Genomic DNA, 19,064 nt, shown 5'->3' on the forward strand with positions numbered 1-19,064 from the left:
AGCATTCAAGTTTTTCTTTTGTCAAATAAAAAATGTGTCCCATTATCAAAGCAGTGTCCCATACATTTGAAAAACAAATGCAAAAAATAATATTAATAAAACAGAAAATAATACAAAACTGATTTCCTCAAAATTAAGAGTTTGTTGCACTTGTTTCCCAATGCAACTTGTCATTTTTTTCTAGCCTTACAGTTATGGTATGCTGTAACACACTGCTTTCCATATACTTGTATTTGACTGGCTTTGTAAGAAAATCATATATTTTTATTTTACATAAAAAGGTTAATTAGTTTAGTTAAAATACCAGTAGTATCTTAATATTGCAGTAGCTAATGTTCAAGATTGACTAATGAAAAGTACATCATATTGAAAATTCCGTTAGACAAGTGCTGTTTTGTAATTGTAGCAGTTACTATTGATTTAGAAATATTTCCATGAATTAACATGTAGTTTTCTTTGTTTAAAGCGGGAACAAGTACAGTAACAGATGACCAGTGGCATTATCTTGTATTTACCCAGGACATAGAGACAGAAACGTAAGGACATATTTTTAATATAATTTTTCATATAATGCAAATTGTGACATAATAAATTTGTTATTTTTTTGTATAACTGTAATTTTAAATGCCTGCTGGTGTTTCAGCATGCAGGTTTTCACACCTGTAAAATTTTGAAATAAATTTTATGTTGTAAGCACCACCAGTCTGTGCAAATTTCCACTACAAACTCCCATGGTCATGCATTTCAGAGGCAATTGGAAATAGTAGATTTGTAGGCATGGAGATACGAAACAGTAGAAAGTTGAAATAATTTCCAATGTCTTCTGAATTTTAGGATGTCAAATAGAGACCCCTGTTTCAGTCAAATTTAATTGTCTTGCTTTACAGTTGGAAGATATATGTGGATGGAGTACTGGAGAATGAGAAAACGGTGACAGTGCTTGAGGACACTGGCGACTCCCATACCATCTCTTTCCCCAAAACGTTTATTGGGACATTAGAAGGACTTTTCTACTACACCTACACTCTGACAGCAGAGGAGATATCATCGAGATACAATGGCTATCCAGGTATGGGATTTTACAGTGAAATAACCATAGCACTGTAATGAAGTGATTATATTCAAACAGGTTCAATGCATTTGTACTTGATTTAAATACATTAAATACATTCAGCAGTATGATAGGTTTAAATTAAGATTCCATGAAAACTGAGTTGATAAGTACATGTATACTGGTTCAGAACTTAATTCTATATAAGATACTAATGGTATTTCTTTCATTTTTGCAACATTTTTGGTCCATTCTTAAAGCACTGGTAATGTTTGAATTTTGCATGTCTAGCAAGTAGTCATAGTACAAATTCTAACTAAAGTTTTTTTATGTACTTTAATTCCTACAATAATAATTTCATATGGATGAACAATAATAATAACTTAGAATAATGATAAAAATAATAATAATAATAATAATAATAATAATAATAATAATAATAATAATAATAATAATATAGCTACAGTATTAAAGTAATGAAACAATATCATACTTAAATCAACAATCAAAATATTTTATGTTTAAGATGACACATTTTGCCCGAAAGACTGGTATCCATTTCAAGGAAGTTGCTACTACTTCCAAAACAGCAATGACATTGGTTATAATGGCTTCCAAGCCAAGGATTATTGCTACAGTATTGATGCCAAATTGGCTAGCATTGACAACCAGTGGGAACAGGACTTCTTGTACTACATAGCGGTAAGGCACTTTCCACAACAAGCACTACCTTGGCTATTATACTATATAGACAGTTGCCTAAACAAAACCCCTATACTTGTCACAGTAGACTACAGCCAGTTGAATAGATTAAATTTGATTGGCTTTGTTGCCCCCCCTTTCCCCCCTGATACATGTACCATATAGTACATGTACTGTTGGATGTGAAAAAGACATAAGTTATAAACACCCCACATTTATGACCAATTTCAATTACTCTAGTGCATCCACTGGGACTGGAGTTTTGTGGAATGTTTTGTTGTTGTAGTGGTGGTGGTGGTGCTGCTAAAATAATTATATAAATAAAAAGCTCAAAAACTGCTCTATATTATAGATCAGTTTTGTCATTGGTTTTAGATAAAGTATTCACTGATGATAAAATGAAAATTGCTGCAATTTTGAGGAAAATTCATTTTGATTGCTATAAAGGTTGGTTGTGTATATTTTGTCTTTAATTTACCAGTGAAAGTATGATTAATTAAATTGATGATTGGAAAATCTTTAGCTGGTGAACATTCATAAGTATTACATTTTGTTCCTTCATATTTTGCATAGAATTTCTATAGCAAATCACCATTAATCACATCCCATTTGATATCTTTTTTGTCACAGAAAACATATTACCCTCTGTCCGGTTCGGAATGGTGGATTGGTTTGGAACAGGAAGAAAGTTCTGTGAACAAATACAACTTCCGGGCAGATGGCTCCAGAATAATGTGGGATTTTTGGAGTCTGACCGAGCCTGATAGTACTGCTAGGCATTGTGTTCGCTGTGAGGTGCACAAAAGCATGCAGTGGAATGATCGCGAGTGTGATAACGTGGAAGACTTGTGGAATGTGATTTGTGAAAGACCAGAGGGTATGGACTTGTTTTAAATGTCAAGTTTTATTAACTTTATGTTATATACAGTGTAGGTTCTTATCACCCTTGGTTGTCCATTTCTCCTTGCTAACACTGTCATTTCTTCACCTTTTTACTTCCACACTGAGTTTTTGTTTAAATTACATATACATTAAATTTACAATGTGTATGTACCAGGTGTTTTTTTAATTGAAAATTTAGGTCAATGTTTAAATAATATTATTAAACATTATTTGATTGTGTAAAAAATAAAAGTTTGTAAATTAAATATTTGTGTTTATTTGTGCATAAATCTGCAAGGTTCATTCCACATCTTCATAATTATCGTTATGTTTGTTTTTAACAATGTGAACATGTATTTTCACAGCACAAAAATATAGTATTTTAATGTAAAATATCCAAATTAAATTCAAATGATTAAAATATCCAAATAAAATCCCAAGAATATTACTGGTATGTATACATACTGGCACCTGAATAAATTGAGACTATATCATAATCTGTGTGTTGCTGATATTTTTCAGAATGCCATTTTGTTCACGTAGAGGGCCAATACATAAACCTCAATGCCTTTGATAAAACAGTAACATCTACAACTGTAGCTGATTGCAAGCATGCTTGTTTGCATGAGAAGACCTTCACTTGCAGGTAAAAACATCAAAGCCTCTTGAAAATTTTTCTCATTTTAAGTTGAGGTCAGTATCTCATGTTTTAACATACTAGCTAGTGCATGTACCAGGTTTGTTAAATTTATGCTTTAAATTATTCAAACTTAATACACATACGTGTACTGTATTTATCTTGATTTGCAAATTGTTACGCCAGGAGCTAGGAGAATGAATCCAAAGGAAAACTGCAGAGAGGGTTTTATGTTCATGGCTTTGTCGTTTCCCAGCAATTTATCACACCTCAATATCTACCTGGCTATGTATAATAAGCCACCTGAGTGTATTGTTTTCACCTGGTTAAGACTGTCCTTGGTTTGTGACACCTTGTCAGTGCACTGTACCTGTCAGCCCAATGAGGGGGGTGGGTGTTGTTCTGATTGTCCTTCGGTATGTTACAGTGTATGTCCCAATGGTATTATCTGCCACCCTCGGGGGAGAAGGGGCAGGGGGGAGGTTGTACCTGGAAATAGCGTTTGTATATGTACACACAGACAATACTTCTATTATATCCTTTCTTTTCTCTTCCCCATAAGTTCTTAATCTTTCAGTACTTAATATAAGCAGACGTATTAATAGGATAATTACCTTTAATTGCAGGTCTTTCAATTTCCGTGTGTCTGACAGTGCCTGTGACTTAATGACCCACAACAGATACACTATCACATCTAACCAGTGGGTAGAAGATGCCAACACAGACTATTATGAGAGACAGTGTACTACAGACCAAGAAAATGGTAAAAAAATGTTTGATTTATAGTATGTAATAGAGTATGTTTTATTGATATTTCATAATTTGAGGCATAAAAGTACAGGCTGCATTGGATCATGTTTGAATTGTTTTTCAAAATTCATATTTTGTCTTGTTTTAGAATCTCTTCATGTACCTGTACAGAAATTTGTTTTTAGTTGAAATTTCTAGAAAACCATATGAGTGATATTGAAATTTTAAAGACAGATTATGACAGAGGTTGCTACATGTATGATTCTGCCTACCTTGACATAAAATGTTACATGTACTCAACCAATACTTAGCTATCACAGAAAAAGATAGCAAAAAAATTGTTCAAAGTTTGTATCCTCCATTTTTCAGCTTGTGAACCTGGTTGGTTTGAATGGCGTGGGCAGTGCTATAGATTTTCAGAAGAAACACTGAACTTCCAGGATGCTGTGACTAAGTGTCAGACGAATGGTGGACATTTGGCCAGTATCAACTCAGCTGAAGAGATGGATTTTATAAAAGAGAAAGCAAGGTTAGTGTTGTTCACTTTTTGTGTGTTCACAAACATGCAAAAAAATGTGCCATCTCTGCATCCCAAATATGCATACTATATCACATATGCATTTTAGATCATATAATGTGTACCCTGTTTCAAGTTACTTTGTAAACAGTTTAAAACTGCACCAGTTTTTACCATAACTATTCAGAGGTCTTGAGGAAAAGCATTTTGGTTTACGTACTAGTAGGCTGAATATGTGATATGTCAAGCCTTAATTGTACAATGAAGCCAAGAGGTTGATATGCATTTTATCATGCTATGAACTCTGTGTAAGATGGAAACACTTTCCCCATTGTCATCTGATTTTGAACTGCTGTAAGATAGATATGAGATCTTTTCACTTTGTAATACATGTACATGACGTGCTCATGATTTTATTAGGTTTACTATAAAATTTTAGCATCTTCTATGAAGGACATTCTTTCTACATTGGAATGCAGTGGGGAGGTCATGGCCATTCCTGGATAGATGGATCCAGTGTCTTCTACTCCAACTTTGCTCATGGTGAGAACAGATTCTTAAACAACTGAAAAAAAATAATTTGGAACAACAGGTTGCTGAGATAATTTAACGGTAGTCAAGCTTATTGTACAGTTTGTAATCAAACAGCTAGATTAAGTTTTTCATTTAAGGAATTGTAAGAAAACTAGATTTAAAACACAGCTTAAACACTTTACAACCATTTACAAATCTGTCATGCAGTTCTTCATTTTCCTTGGTATTCAGGTGAGGGCCGTCTTGTGTCCATCACATGTGAGAACAATATGGCAGAACTGGACTGTGGTCAAGGACAGGTCATCAGGGTCTCCTACGCAAACTTTGGACGCACTTCTCTCACACACTGCAATAGTACCATACAGGTAACTTATTAAAATTATTCAGTAATCAAAAACAATGATTTTTTTCTTCAAAATATTGCTGTATGTATTACGTAAGTACCCTGTGTTGCTATCATTTATGTTGTATAAATAATTTTCGTTAAAATTAATTTGGACAATATATGATAAATTTCTCCTGCAATAAATCAGCTACTATGATATTAGCCTAAAATCAAATGGAGTAAAATTAAGTACCAGTTATGTTATGTTATGAAAACAAACTGTATAATTTCACAGTAAATGTTTTCAAAAAGCTTTGTAATATTGTCATTAGATGTCTTGATATTGTAAAATCTTTGTTTTTACATTTCTTTCAGCAGTCTTATTACATTATGATTTTGTTCTTATACAATTATTGTTAAACCATTAATTTTCAATCAAAAAGTGAAAAAAGGGTAAATGATTGGTTTGGTGCCTTAGACCCCATTTCCATCGATTTTAGATCGATCTATCCCTGTGGAGAGTCTCACTACATTACTGTCAGCTTAGCCGGCTTAAGCGTCTGTCCCGCCTACTGAAAGCTGTAAGGGGGTAATTAACTATGGTGCGCGCTCGGCTGACTGCAATTTAGCGTGAACCCCCAGGGAGTTAGGTCGATCTAAATCTTAATCCCTGGATCGATCTAAATCTCTGGGAATACACCCTTATACTATTAACAAAATATTTGCTGGCTTATATTTTCTTCAGGGATCAGATTACATACTGACATTGTTTCTGTACATGTTCTACTGTAAACTGGAACAATGAAAACAATATTTGCCTGTATGTTTTCTTCAGCGGTCCGACTGTTTTGACCCCTACTCCTTGAACACAGTGGTGGACACCTGTAATGGACTCCAGAGATGTAGTATCAATGCCAGCGCCAACACCTTCAGTGTGACGGACACCTGCAGTGGAGCCACTCGTTATCTTGAGATACATTATAATTGTGTTCCGAGTAAGGATTAATATGTAATTATATTATATATTAGTAGTAGCAGGATATGGCTCAGGTCCGACATTTTTGTGATATCCTACAATTGAAATACTGTTATTAATTCCCTCATGGTCAGTGTTTGCTTGTGTGTGATGAAAAAATGGAAACGGTACAAGCATGATGATGTTGATGCGCAATGTTTCTTCATATGAAATATCAAAGAGTTGTATAAGAGGAATAATTTTTATTGTTTTGATATCAAAACTTGTGTATAGCACTACATGGATTACACTTAAATGTAAATAGAGAACGAAATGAAATGAAGTGAAATTGAATAAAAATGTGAAGAATTAAAAGGTGTCTTACATGAAGTATGTTATAAACACATTTTAAATATAAAACATAGATTGTATAAAAAAGTAGGCTAGTACTTCTAGTCTGGTGCATTTTTTTTCTGTTTTTATTCTTTAGCCAGCACCTTTAGCCCCTTCATAACTTCTCCCACTGGTTGCATGTGTTACTTTGACACGAACAGTTACGACTGCGCATGCTGCACTGCGGGTAACTGCCAATGCGGTTCCACTGCTCCTCATAAGTGTGGTCCATGTGGGCAAGCGAACTGCGCCAGTCAGCTCCCTGATCATGGTAAGAGTCGCTAAAACATGCCTTGTATATCTTAACTAATAGGTAAAGTATATTTTAATCAAAGCTAAAAGCATTTCACAAAAGCACATTCTAAAATGCATGGTCTTTACATTAAAAAAATAACAGCAGTATTTGTAATTATTACCTATATATACTTCAAATGACTGTAAGAATATATCAATATTGGTAATAAAAATATTGTCTGCATATTTTCTTTTATATATTTTGTTTAATTTAAAGTCATGAAAATTGTAATTTTCTAATCTTATTAAATATAAGTATATTAGATTTGATGATTATAGTTATTATATGAATTAAATTCCCTGACCCCCCCTCTTACGAAAAAGTCCTATAGGATCTTATAAAATCCTATAAGACTTTTTCATTAGCCCTCCCCCCCCCAAAAAAAAATAAATAAATAAAGGAAAAAAACAATTCAGATTCATGTAATTGTACGAAAAATGATGCTGACATTCGGCTCAAATAACCCATTAATCAATACCAGTAATTTTGTCAACTTAGGAAACAAGACTTGTGTGATCATGTCACCAAATGATGACTACAATTGGCACGACCACTCTTGCCAGCGCACTGACCAGCACTACCTGTGTAAACAAGGTAAATATTAAAAGGACTGTAGCACACAATTTTCCAAAATTCCTGGTGAGTTCAATAAATCTTTTGAACTGACCAGCCCTTTGAAAAAAACTACCAAACAGATGATGTTTTACACTTGTAAATGTGTAAATGTAAAAGAACAGTAGAAGTTTCTGCCACGAAGTTTAAATTATCGCGCCATCACCTATAAGCCAGTGCAGGGTTTAGGTTATTGCCTAGGGGGCAGTAGGACTGTGTGTTTCTGCAATTAGTTAACATGGCACTGGTGAGTCAACTCTGAGCCAATTATGACGTCACTATTTAGCACATCTTATTAATGGATTAAATTTATGATCAAAGGTTCATTGTATACTTGGAGTATAAGCACCAGATTTTTTCTGAGGAGAACTGACAATTTTTTTAATTGGGAATTATTTTTTCCAGCACGTGAAGTGATCGCCCCACTGCGGTGTGTGACTCATACAGAGAGTGGATCAAACACAGCAACATGTCCTGCTGGTGAGTTAAATAATTGATACCATTATTAATTATGCTGATTAGTTTTAAATACAATTAACACAACATCTGGTCAAGCTTTTGACTTGCTGTGTATTGTAATTACAGTACTCATTTATTAAAAAAAAAACAAAAAGCATTATTTCTCAAAACAATGTTGACAGTGGGCTACAACATCTTAATTTTTTTAAGGATCTTAAAACTGAAATGGTTACATATTGGAAAGAATTTATTAATAAAGTGAAACTGATAAATCATGAAAAGAATATAATTAAATAAGAGAGTGGTTTTTGAAATTGAAGTAATAATTAAACTAAATAAGACCCTTTTTCTCTTGCCTAACAATGCTAGATTGGGTTTTATTAAAACATTACTATGTGTCCAGTGTCAAGAAAAAAAAAACTCGTGCTTGTGAATTGCATTGAATATCAAATTTTTGTTTCAGATGCACCAAATGCAATATCATGTCGATGCAGTTGTGCTAACTGGGTCATCAAAAACTATGGGAGTGTGTGTGACTGCAGCCTGTGTGGCACTCAGACAGAGGCTGTCGCACAATGTTGTGCAACCACACCACCTGGAGGGTATGATCCAGGTAAGAATTCTCACACAATAATTACTCTTCACTGTCTTTTTATTATAATATTAATAACGAATTCTAGAAGAAGATAATATTGTCACTGCACATTTTTATTGAGTGATAAGTCTGATGTTTTTTTTTTTTCAAATTTTTCAATTGCACTCTCATTTGCAGAAGCATTAGTGCAGTTATGACTGCACACCTTCCTAGGATAAATATTTACAATATATATATATATATATATGCACATGTTTAAGTCTTCCTACAACTATATGCATGCATTAATGCAAATTTAACTAACACAGAATAAAGATCACGTAAAAATTGTACATTGATCATGAACTCAGTGCTACTGTAACAGTTGTCCATTTTCGTATTCATCAGGTCCAGATTACCAGGCTTTCTTTCAATGTACCAATTTAAGAGGGGACCCCTATACAGGAGCAACATGTCCAGCAGGTGAGATTACTGTCATTAAGCACACATGTATAAATCAAAACTTTATTTATTTTACTTCATAATACTTCATATTTTAGTATAATCTTATCTTATTTGTAAAATTGAAAATTTTAATTATTTATTTATTTGCATGAAGGGAAGACGGAAAGAAATACTGTAAGAGACTAATGGTTTACCTATTATGAAAGTCTGATAAAAGTTTTCATCTAATAAAATTGTGTTAATTCCAATATGAATTGTACCAAGGAGTAAACAGAGAAATAATGTAATGAAACTAATTATATGTTTTGACTTTACAGATGAGTACCCTACAGCTGTTGCATGTGCGTGTGGAAATTGTAACAACGGATGGTGGATTAGTGGAAACAACACGTGCACGTGCGACACCTTGGTCACCTCAGACTGGGTCGAGGCTCAATGCTGTCGCATTTTGCTGAAACCAAGATCTGGAGGTAATATGGCAACGTCATGATGTTCAGTGCCTTTTAATATATTTTATACTAAAGTTTGTAACATGTAATATATATTGACATCTTAATTGTAACACATGAGGCTATTTTGACTTGACATATTGCTTCTTACGTGAGGGCACATGCAAACAGTTTATGTTATTTTAATTAAAAATTTTGGAAACAATACCCCACCTTTGGTATCAAAAGCAGTAGGCTTATGTTTGTAAACTGACACCAATTAATAGTAGTTATACAGCTACTGAACTATTCATAATGGAGTATATTTGTTTTGCAAATAAGCCACGGATTCTCACTTAATTCTAGGATTCTTAGAAGACCAGTACATCCGCTGGGATGGGGCGTCCACCAATGGTTACAATCACTGGGACATGGGGTCCACCACTACTGCCTCAGGGTGCATGCAACATTGTGAGGGTCAGGTAAGGTTCTATTGCAACATTGTGAGGATCAGGTAAGGTTCTATTGCAACAATGTGAGGATCAGGTAAGGTTCTATTGCAACATTGTGAGGATCACATTGGATTCTTATAACACTACCATCATGATTACTTAAGATTACATTATAATATAAAGTAGCATCCTAGAAACTGTGATAAAATAGATGATGACTTGATAAATTTAACAATTATGTCTTTACTAAATTTCAAATGTAATACAAGCACTGTAGATAAAAAAGCATATAAATAACATTTAAATGTAGCTGCAGTGATTTCTATATGTGGAAAGAATGGAAACTGAATGACATGAACTTCAGGTTGGCTGTCGTTCATTTGACTGGAACCCTTCCAATGGCCATTGTTATCTAAGCAAAGACACACACCGCACCTTAGGAACACCTGGCATCACAACACAAGGAACAACTCATTTATATGAAAGATACACTGCAACAATGGAAGGTAAGGATACAGTGATAGAAGATGTATTATAAATTATATATCTTATGTGTGGCGTAATGGCGTAAGTTTATACATGTGATATGTGTGGTATGATATATTTAGAGATTTATGTAGAACATAGGGCCTGTAAATGTAACTGAAATATACATTTAGCACTCGATCATTAAGTTATTAGTATTGTTACACTAAAAGTATCAAAGCATTGTTCTTATAAAAAGAAAAAAATTAGTCCTTGGGGAATATTGACATACACAAAAAGCTAATTTAAAATTGGTATCAATTTTTTCTCCGCCAAATGGTAATTATTATGATTGTAAGATTTATATAACCTACAAGTATGATCAAACAAGAATTATAATAAAAAAAATTCTGTAGTTCCTTTTCATTAAACAAGTTGATGGTAAATTTTGATGTGGTATTTTTATTGAAAAAAGATAATTGGAAATCTCATTTTTGCACTTTCTCTCAACTTTTACAGACCATCCTAGTTTAGTGAATAACTACTTCCGGCGTATAGAAGGCTATTCCTTATCTGGACACAATTTTGGAGATTCTAAAGCTGTATCACGTGATACATGCCTTCTTCTCTGCTTACGACACCCAGAGTGAGCATTTTAACTTTTTATTTAACGTAAAGAATTCAAAATGAAAATTTCAACTGTTTTTGTATTTGCTTAAAAATGAGCAGGGTGAGCTTTGGAACTTTAGTTCACAGAACACCGATTCTCCTAGAACAGAGAGGATCTTAAGATGTCCTTGGAGAATCACCATATGTACTGAGTCGCAATCTCACCTGTGACACATATATACATATATATCACATATTTCAGGTGCAAGTCTGTGGACTATGACTATGTAGCTAGTAGTGGATGCTGGCTGAACACAGAGACCAGATTGTCTCAACCTTCAAGTTTCAGTTCCTATTACAACTATGACTACTATGAATTTATTGACAATGGCGGTAGGAAATTTTTAAAGCTTTCATGAAAACTCTGACTTGTCCTTTTTTATGCAAAGATTTAAAGTCTAAACAATATAAAATTTTACGTGTACAAATAAGCTTTTTGAAATTAAAGGGATAATAACTCTTCGTTTCGGCCAAAAAATGAATTTTCCTGGAGTAAACAACAATTTTCCCATACCAACCAAAGGTTATTGAATCCATTTTTACATTCAAAGTTAGTCCCTGGTTTTTTTCTAAAAAGTTTGGTTTTTTGTTAAAACCTCTTAAGAGATTTTAACAGAGTATAGCCATCAATGGAGGTCACGTGGTCTAAAGACAAGCTCAGATATCAGAATAATAGCTATAACTGCCGTTTTTGTGGTAAAACAGAATATATTATATTTCTATGAGTTATTCACAATGTTTTTATTGTGAAATATAGATCTCATATGAAGAGTTATTATTCCTTTAATGTGACTCTTTTTCTGAGTGGATCTCACTTTGTTTGGACTGTTTATTGAATTCAACAAAATTAGATTATATCTGACAGTTTTTTATGGTCAAAACTGGAAGATAGGCATTGTAAATTAGGTAAGAAAAATCTGAAGCAAAAAAATAAATAAATAAATAAAAAATTCAAGAACATTATCATGAACCTCTGATTATTATTCCAGATCCTCAGATAGAATGCCACCATGTGACAGAAACTGGGCATTATGCTCACTGTGGAATGATAGGTAAACCAAAAGTTTTCATACAATACAGGGGGTCCCAAAAATGTACACATGCACTCTTTGCATGAAAATTGATGGCCAATTACCCTTATATTTTGTTCTGATTAAGATATTCATTGACACTGATATAAGTCCAGTGAGTTAAAGAAGGTTACATTAGAATATGTCTATCAACATACTTTTCTGCAATTTAAATCTTGATGGAGATTTAACTTGTACATGTAAGAATATGCGTAATGACAGTTATTTATTTTGAAATTCTAATAGAAAGGATACATTTTTTACTGTGTTACATCTGATTTTAATATTATAGGCACATGGATGGACCATTTTAACATCATCGAGTATGCAGCATTGTCTGGTTACAATAATGCATATCACTATGGCACTACAATAAACAATTGTTTGAAACTTTGTCATAATGATGGAAGTTGTAAAACTATTGACCAAAGAGACATTGATACTGGGTGTAAGTATATATTTTTATACAAAGTGCTGTGATTCATACTATTCTGTTGTTAACCTGGAATGAATAACCATATGTCTGTCCGCGTGTTCTCTTGTCTGTCTGTCAGTCGGTCCATCCATCAATCTAACTGTCAGTGAACTGTGGACCAATCTCTTAGTCTGACTGTTTGTCTTTCTGCTCAATTCCTAATTAAGACTCGCCCTTTTGTCAGTTCTACCTTTGTAGTTTGAGGGACCCCAGATTACACCAATGGTCCTATACCTTCTCTCTTCTCTTGATTATACCTATGACTTGAGACCCATAGTTAAATGGTTCCTAGCCATAGGAGTTTTAAAATTATACTACACTGTAGTATGGAAAGACAGCAATATCGCCATTTGAAGCGATGTACTGTCGTACCATTCCTGTGTCTGATATTCCGCAACTTGTTAGTTATCTGGAAAAACATGAGCTTTTCCGAAGAAGAAACCTAGCTATCATGTTTTGTATTTACGCTTAGTCAGGTTTGTGATCATTTCTTTAAATTATTTTTCATGGATTTTTTTTACAACGTGGACACCCTGAATTATTTTCATGTTCGTGTGATAACAAATGTAAATTGTTTGTACCTGTTTAATCAGCCGTCATGCTGTGAAATCGGCTGAAAAGTTCCTATTTATTTCCTTTATCTAATATAAGAAAACTAATAACTGTTCATTTTTATAACAATTTTCTCTTTACGGCTGATAAAATATACAATTAGAAAATAGCACTTTCTTGTACTTTTTAGTTACAGCTAAACTGTAGAATCATTTAACCATTAATTTGTTTGTTTGAAGAAGTTTTTGTTTGCTTAGTCAGTGAAAATGGGTGAACCCCCCCCCCCTTCTCTACTTCTCTCCTGTTTGCGGATCATCACTGTATAATACAAATATTTACGTCCATACATAGTATTAGATAACACACAGGTAAACTAGGTCGCCGGGTCGTTATCAGCCTCACCCGAGTTACAGTGTACATAAACCAGTACTTGATCAGTGATTTGGTCCAGTCGAACTCTGTGTTCCCAAATATTCAGCATCACACCATTTCTGAGACAGATACATGTGCCAGTATTACAGGTAAGCCAATTGAAAAGTTTTACTCAGATTTTATAAATATCTTCGTCTTAATGAAGAAGGAACAGTTCCTTGGTCGTTTATTACAGTGAACAAATTCATCAGCTGCATTATTCACGTACTATAAGCTACAAATATGGTTTAAAAAAGCTAAATTTCAGGCAACATATTAAGACAATGAAGTGTTGTATTCAGTTAGTAATAATTCTTAAGATTTAGCTGCAAGTTGTTTGTAGAAACTATAATTGAAACTTCACTTATTTAAACCTAAAGCTCCAGGCGTCCATATCCAAGGTAAACATCAGTCCGGTCATTTATTGGGACAGGTTAAAATCTAGTAGAGTAGGCAACATAATATAGTACGTTGATACAGGTTACATAATGGAAAACAACTGTCTTCAATCTTTATAGTAAAGTCGATTGATTGGATGTCAGAGATTAATTTCATCAGCTGTCTTTTGTTATAAGAATAAATAAAGTAGTTTTTCTTCGATCAACAGCTAAAATATTGAAATTGTTTACCTCTAATATTTCGATGACTGTTAAAGCATTTTTATCAGATGGATTGACTGTATCCATTTGCCCGTGGAAGAGCCGCTTGTGTACAGAGAATTACTAGTTTTTTATCGTTCGAGGAAAAACAATAAGGACTTGGATATTAAGGTTTAACAGGAAAAACTATATAACTGTGAACTAGGCTGATACTACCAGGCGCTCAGATAAGAGTGCATCGAGACCTTATAATTCTTACTAAATTAATAATGGTAACGTTAATAAATATTGGTGTTAATTTAAGAAGTCAGCTGGTAGCAACAATGAGGTATTCATCGGTCTGGGTTACACTGGTCATTACACGATTTAACTTTATTTATCTATATATTAAAATTAATCCTTGTATATAAATAAAAATTTCCCTTTCATGGTGTTGAGTGAAATGTATCGCTCATATTTATCTTGAGGTAGTTTGAACCTAGCATACGCGTGTATGAGAAGTTCAGAATGATAGGAAGCATTTTAGACCTTAGAGTTTTGAACAAAACATATGAATTAATGGATTTCAAAATATATTTTCAGGAAAACTTTTGCGTGATCTGTCTCCAGAATGGCATCTCAATCCGAAACGCTTCGGCCACTTGGCGGAACAGAAAACGCCATGTGTGTCTTGCACGAATACGGCAACACGACCAACGTGTTCAGCGTGTGGATCAACACGAAGACGCATGTGCCAGATGGCACGTGGGAGCGCTCTCTGATCCTGCTTCAGAAGAACTTCCCAACGCTTCGACTACGAGTGGTGGAACAAGGAGGCAAAAGGCACTTTAAGTTCATGGACGATCCTCACGTAGACTATGAAGTGAAAGATTTGAGCGACCCTGGTGACTGGATGGATTTTCATGAGAACTTGCTGCAGTTGAGGTTTGATATTAAGAACGGACCTTTGTGGAAGGTGATGCTTTTGCGCTTTCCGCAATCCTCAGGCAAGAACGAGGGTGGTGATGAGAACGAGTTTGGATTTGCAAATGTCTTGATGTTCGTTTTCCATCATTGCATCATAGATGGGAAGTCGAACATCATCATGCTCACGCGCCTTGTCCATATTCTGAACGCCATTATAGCAGGGGAGGCAGTAGAGGAAAACGATGTGACTACTGTTAAACCGACGGCAGAGCACCTTATTGGAGATGAAAATATGAAGTTTCGCATGAAGGATTTTATCCGAGTTGGAAAAGAAATTTACAACTTCTTGTTCCCCCATGAGAATTTATTCTTGAAAAAGTTCCCAGCACCGCAACTGGATGAAGGTGATACCGGCCGCACGAGGGTCGTTCCCTTGGAGTTGTCAGTGTCTGAGACAGGGAACCTGTTGGCTAAGTGTAAAGAACACGGTTCAACGGTCAACGGCATCTTCGTCGCCGCCGCCAGTATTGCATTGTCCCGCATGATCAACGAAGGTGGCACGCCACGCCCGTTGGACTTTCTCTGCGGGCACGCCGTTACATTACGCCGGTATATATCAGATGACATGAGCAACACGGTGGGATGTTTCATAGGCCTTCACCGCATTGGCTTTGTCACTCCTGCTGACACAAGTGACCAGCTGTGGCCATTGGCCGTACAAGCCACCAAGCGCATCCACGATGATTTGGACCATGACAGCTTTCTCCAACAGCATCGAGTGGCCTTAAGTTTAGTTTCCGATAAGAACATTAGGAAGTTGATATCGACCAAGATGTGCGAAAGCGAGTTCGAATCATCTAACATCGGGAACTACGACCTGGTGTTCCCGGCGGAAGATAAGCACGTAAAGGTCACCAAGGTCGTCAGTTCTACAGCCATGCAAGACTTGCACACGCCCTTCATTCATTACTTGCGGAAGTTCCGTGGGCGGTTCCTCTATAACTTGGACTATTCAACGAACTGGACATCTGACCAGAATGCGAACAAGTACGCTAACATGACCGTCCAGTTAATGAAGGAAGCATCGAGAAGAAGCATGTGCACTTCTGCCGGAATGACCGCAGATGTCACTGTGCGGGCATCGAGCAGAATTCTTTGTCCGCCCCTTCCCAATTTGCGCGGTTTCATAACTATTGGCAGGATTTTGCGTTATGCGCGCTGAGGGAATGTATAAACCGTCCTCAAAGACTGACAGACTCGCTTTTTGCTGGAAACTAAAGTCATCTATTGGTATTCCTCTGCCTGGGCATCTAACGGAAACGGCAGAGGTTTTCTGAGCGTCGTTTCAAGTAACTGCTGAAACTCAGAGTTGACAGAAGGGGTTTGTTGTGGCCTACTTTAGTAAGTTTTAACTTACGGTTTGTATCTTGCAGTACGCCCACAGACTGAGGCAGGACTCCGAGCATAATGCGATCACTTGTTTCAGAGGTGGCAGCCTTGTGGGGTTCATTTAGTCTTGCCGAGACCAAATTTAATTTGAACAATTTAAATTGAACAAACAAAGCAGAGACAGATGTCAGTTTTTTATATAAATAGCAATACACAAGAGTTTTATAGAATGATCCATATTTCATTGACATTAGACAAACAAAACTACTTGTAGATGTAACTACGATATACCCTGAAACGTAAACGGTACCGCGAAGTCGGGGAAGTGAATTACTGTAAGCCACAGCAGTGTAACTTGGGGGAGCATACAGTCGCTAGTGCAGCAATGAAATTCTACCAAACTGCAACGGAAACCAGAAATTCTAACGTTCTGAGTAAATTTATACATAGTCAACAGCTAGCTTTAGCGTGCTGAGGTCGCTGTTGAAAGGGACGCGGTGTCGCCCCTAAGAATGGGGCACGTCTCCTAACATGCCGTGCACATCTTTTATTACCTAGTATCTCCATGTTGTGAAGTTAGATAACATTGGAAGATGATAATTTATAGATTAATAGGTGATATTTTAACAAAATATATAAAGTTAAGATTTGGGGGTAAATAGTATTGGACTGGAGGAAGAACTTAGTGTAAATAAAGCTGGTTGAAAATCCACGACTTTTGTTGTTTGATTCTTCTCTATTGGCAAACCGAATATTGAATCTTGACCAGGACAGGTAATTAGATTGGTGTTTTTTTGTCATTCCTACTTTTATTTGTGTGACATTTTTAAATACAAGTAGTGTGTTTTTATGATTATTGTTCTTTACTCGGTGTTATCAATTTTGCAAAATCGAAGAATTGATAGAAACTGTGGAAAATCAATGATTTGTGATCTGAGATGTAAGGCACTTTTCCGCCACAGTTGTCTTTAATTTTTTAATCAAATTATGCTTCTTGTTGGGCATACTGATTAAAAGTAACCAGGCAAAGAACAAAAACTCATAAAAACACAAATAGTATTTAAAAAGTTGCAAAAATGAAAGTGGAAATGACCAAAAACTGCAGTCCAATTACATCACTCCTGGTGAAGGTTCAATATTCAGTTTATAAGAGTAGAATAAATCTGAGCATATTTCTGTAAGGTTATTACATGTATCATGAAACTTAGTAATGCCATACTGCAATAATGTTGATGTACAAGTGAAATGCTGCCTATGCAATATCAATTTTTTCACGTAAATTTAAGGTTAGTGTTTTCTTCAGATATCTTGTATTAACATTTAGCCTGTATGACAAATTTTGATTAAAGGTCAAGCTTCTTTTTAATAACATGATCAAATTGAAACCCATCTTTCATTGAATCATAAGACCACTGAAGTTTTCTTGTAATTAATGACTGAATATTAAGCATGATGTGTTTTAGAAATGAATTTCTGATGAATAAATTTTTCTTCCAGACTCTGATTATGTTTGTGACCTGAGTTACGACACTAGGTTCACCATCAGTGATTCCAACAGTTTTATGAAGGGATCATGGCCATTTTACAACAACTTTGTGTTTGATGGCTTTAGAGGTATAAGAACAAGGGTGAAGTAGACATACTATTTTATTAATTTTATTTAATATAAAAATAAAGGATATAAAAAGTTGAATTTGTTTCAGCATGCAACTGTAATTTTGAATATTAAATTTTTTTTAATATTTTAATGACAAAACAAGATGCAGAAATGGCCTTTGCATTATTTATTTATTATGCTTTGCTAGAATGTTAAAAAACAAACAAACAAACAAAAACTGGATTTTAAGCTGTTTAAATAAAACTATCCATATACACTGCATTCACATAACATAAACTAAAACTAAGTGTCCTTTTTTTTCAAGGCGATTACCTCCGGGATTCCTTTTCCCACATTCTGGGTCATTATGTCATGTGGTCTACCATCACTTCTTCCACAAAGACCCTGGCTGAGTGCATGGATTTGTGCTACGCAGACACCCAGTGTAAAGCCATAGACTACAGCCCAGGCAGCAGTAATTGTGTATTGAAAAACCAAAACAGATTCAGTCAGCCAATGAAATACTTTGTTGCTGACTCTTCTTGGGACCATTATGAATTTATTGGGTTCAGAGGTAAGCCAAGGTTATTGAAGTTAATTATATTTTTAAAGTGTATTTAAAGGGATTTGTTTCTTCTTTTGGAAAGTATGGGTGAAGTTTGTATTTTTTTAAGTTGCTGACCTTTGCATTATATCCTATCTGCTTAGTTTGGTTTGAATTTGAATAAGATGTCAAAAAATATAGAAGTTACTCTAGTTAAGTTTTTTATTTGATTTATGAAGTGGTATTTTTTGTAGGTAAGGGAAAGAAAAGCCTTTACTGTTGGAATGATTGTAATACTAAATTAGTTATAAACACCTTCATTATTGATTTTTGCCCCAAAATCATTTACCATGAAA

At 34.8% G+C, this 19,064-nt stretch overlaps 2 protein-coding genes across 2 annotated transcripts in view; both read left to right on the forward strand.

Moving 5' to 3' along the window:
• The window catches only part of LOC106177541 (uncharacterized), a 29,180-nt gene that overhangs the window by 5,566 nt on the left and 4,550 nt on the right, over positions 1 to 19,064 (forward strand). Inside the window, exons 8-31 of the mRNA XM_087009036.1 lie at positions 467 to 536; positions 888 to 1,069; positions 1,578 to 1,753; positions 2,384 to 2,630; positions 3,158 to 3,281; positions 3,899 to 4,035; positions 4,392 to 4,551; positions 4,979 to 5,082; positions 5,305 to 5,438; positions 6,234 to 6,393; positions 6,844 to 7,017; positions 7,540 to 7,635; positions 8,059 to 8,133; positions 8,576 to 8,725; positions 9,095 to 9,169; positions 9,469 to 9,621; positions 9,946 to 10,061; positions 10,396 to 10,537; positions 11,016 to 11,142; positions 11,368 to 11,498; positions 12,155 to 12,217; positions 12,528 to 12,683; positions 18,065 to 18,181; positions 18,490 to 18,738. Coding sequence (XP_086865162.1) covers positions 467 to 536; positions 888 to 1,069; positions 1,578 to 1,753; positions 2,384 to 2,630; positions 3,158 to 3,281; positions 3,899 to 4,035; positions 4,392 to 4,551; positions 4,979 to 5,082; positions 5,305 to 5,438; positions 6,234 to 6,393; positions 6,844 to 7,017; positions 7,540 to 7,635; positions 8,059 to 8,133; positions 8,576 to 8,725; positions 9,095 to 9,169; positions 9,469 to 9,621; positions 9,946 to 10,061; positions 10,396 to 10,537; positions 11,016 to 11,142; positions 11,368 to 11,498; positions 12,155 to 12,217; positions 12,528 to 12,683; positions 18,065 to 18,181; positions 18,490 to 18,738 — 3,318 coding nt within the window. The remainder of the gene's footprint in view (positions 1 to 466; positions 537 to 887; positions 1,070 to 1,577; positions 1,754 to 2,383; positions 2,631 to 3,157; positions 3,282 to 3,898; positions 4,036 to 4,391; positions 4,552 to 4,978; positions 5,083 to 5,304; positions 5,439 to 6,233; positions 6,394 to 6,843; positions 7,018 to 7,539; positions 7,636 to 8,058; positions 8,134 to 8,575; positions 8,726 to 9,094; positions 9,170 to 9,468; positions 9,622 to 9,945; positions 10,062 to 10,395; positions 10,538 to 11,015; positions 11,143 to 11,367; positions 11,499 to 12,154; positions 12,218 to 12,527; positions 12,684 to 18,064; positions 18,182 to 18,489; positions 18,739 to 19,064) is intronic.
• LOC147762834 (uncharacterized) lies at positions 13,566 to 17,279 on the forward strand. Its single transcript, XM_087009038.1, has 2 exons — positions 13,566 to 13,783; positions 14,855 to 17,279. Exon 2 carries the CDS (start codon positions 14,883 to 14,885, stop codon positions 16,398 to 16,400), a length of 1,518 nt encoding a protein of 505 aa, XP_086865164.1. The 5' UTR covers positions 13,566 to 13,783; positions 14,855 to 14,882; the 3' UTR covers positions 16,401 to 17,279.

Source organism: Lingula anatina, chromosome 3, assembly GCF_051362555.1.
Source record: "Lingula anatina isolate TDL-2025a chromosome 3, LinAna3.0, whole genome shotgun sequence".
Taxonomy (NCBI): Eukaryota; Metazoa; Brachiopoda; class Lingulata; order Lingulida; family Lingulidae; genus Lingula; species Lingula anatina.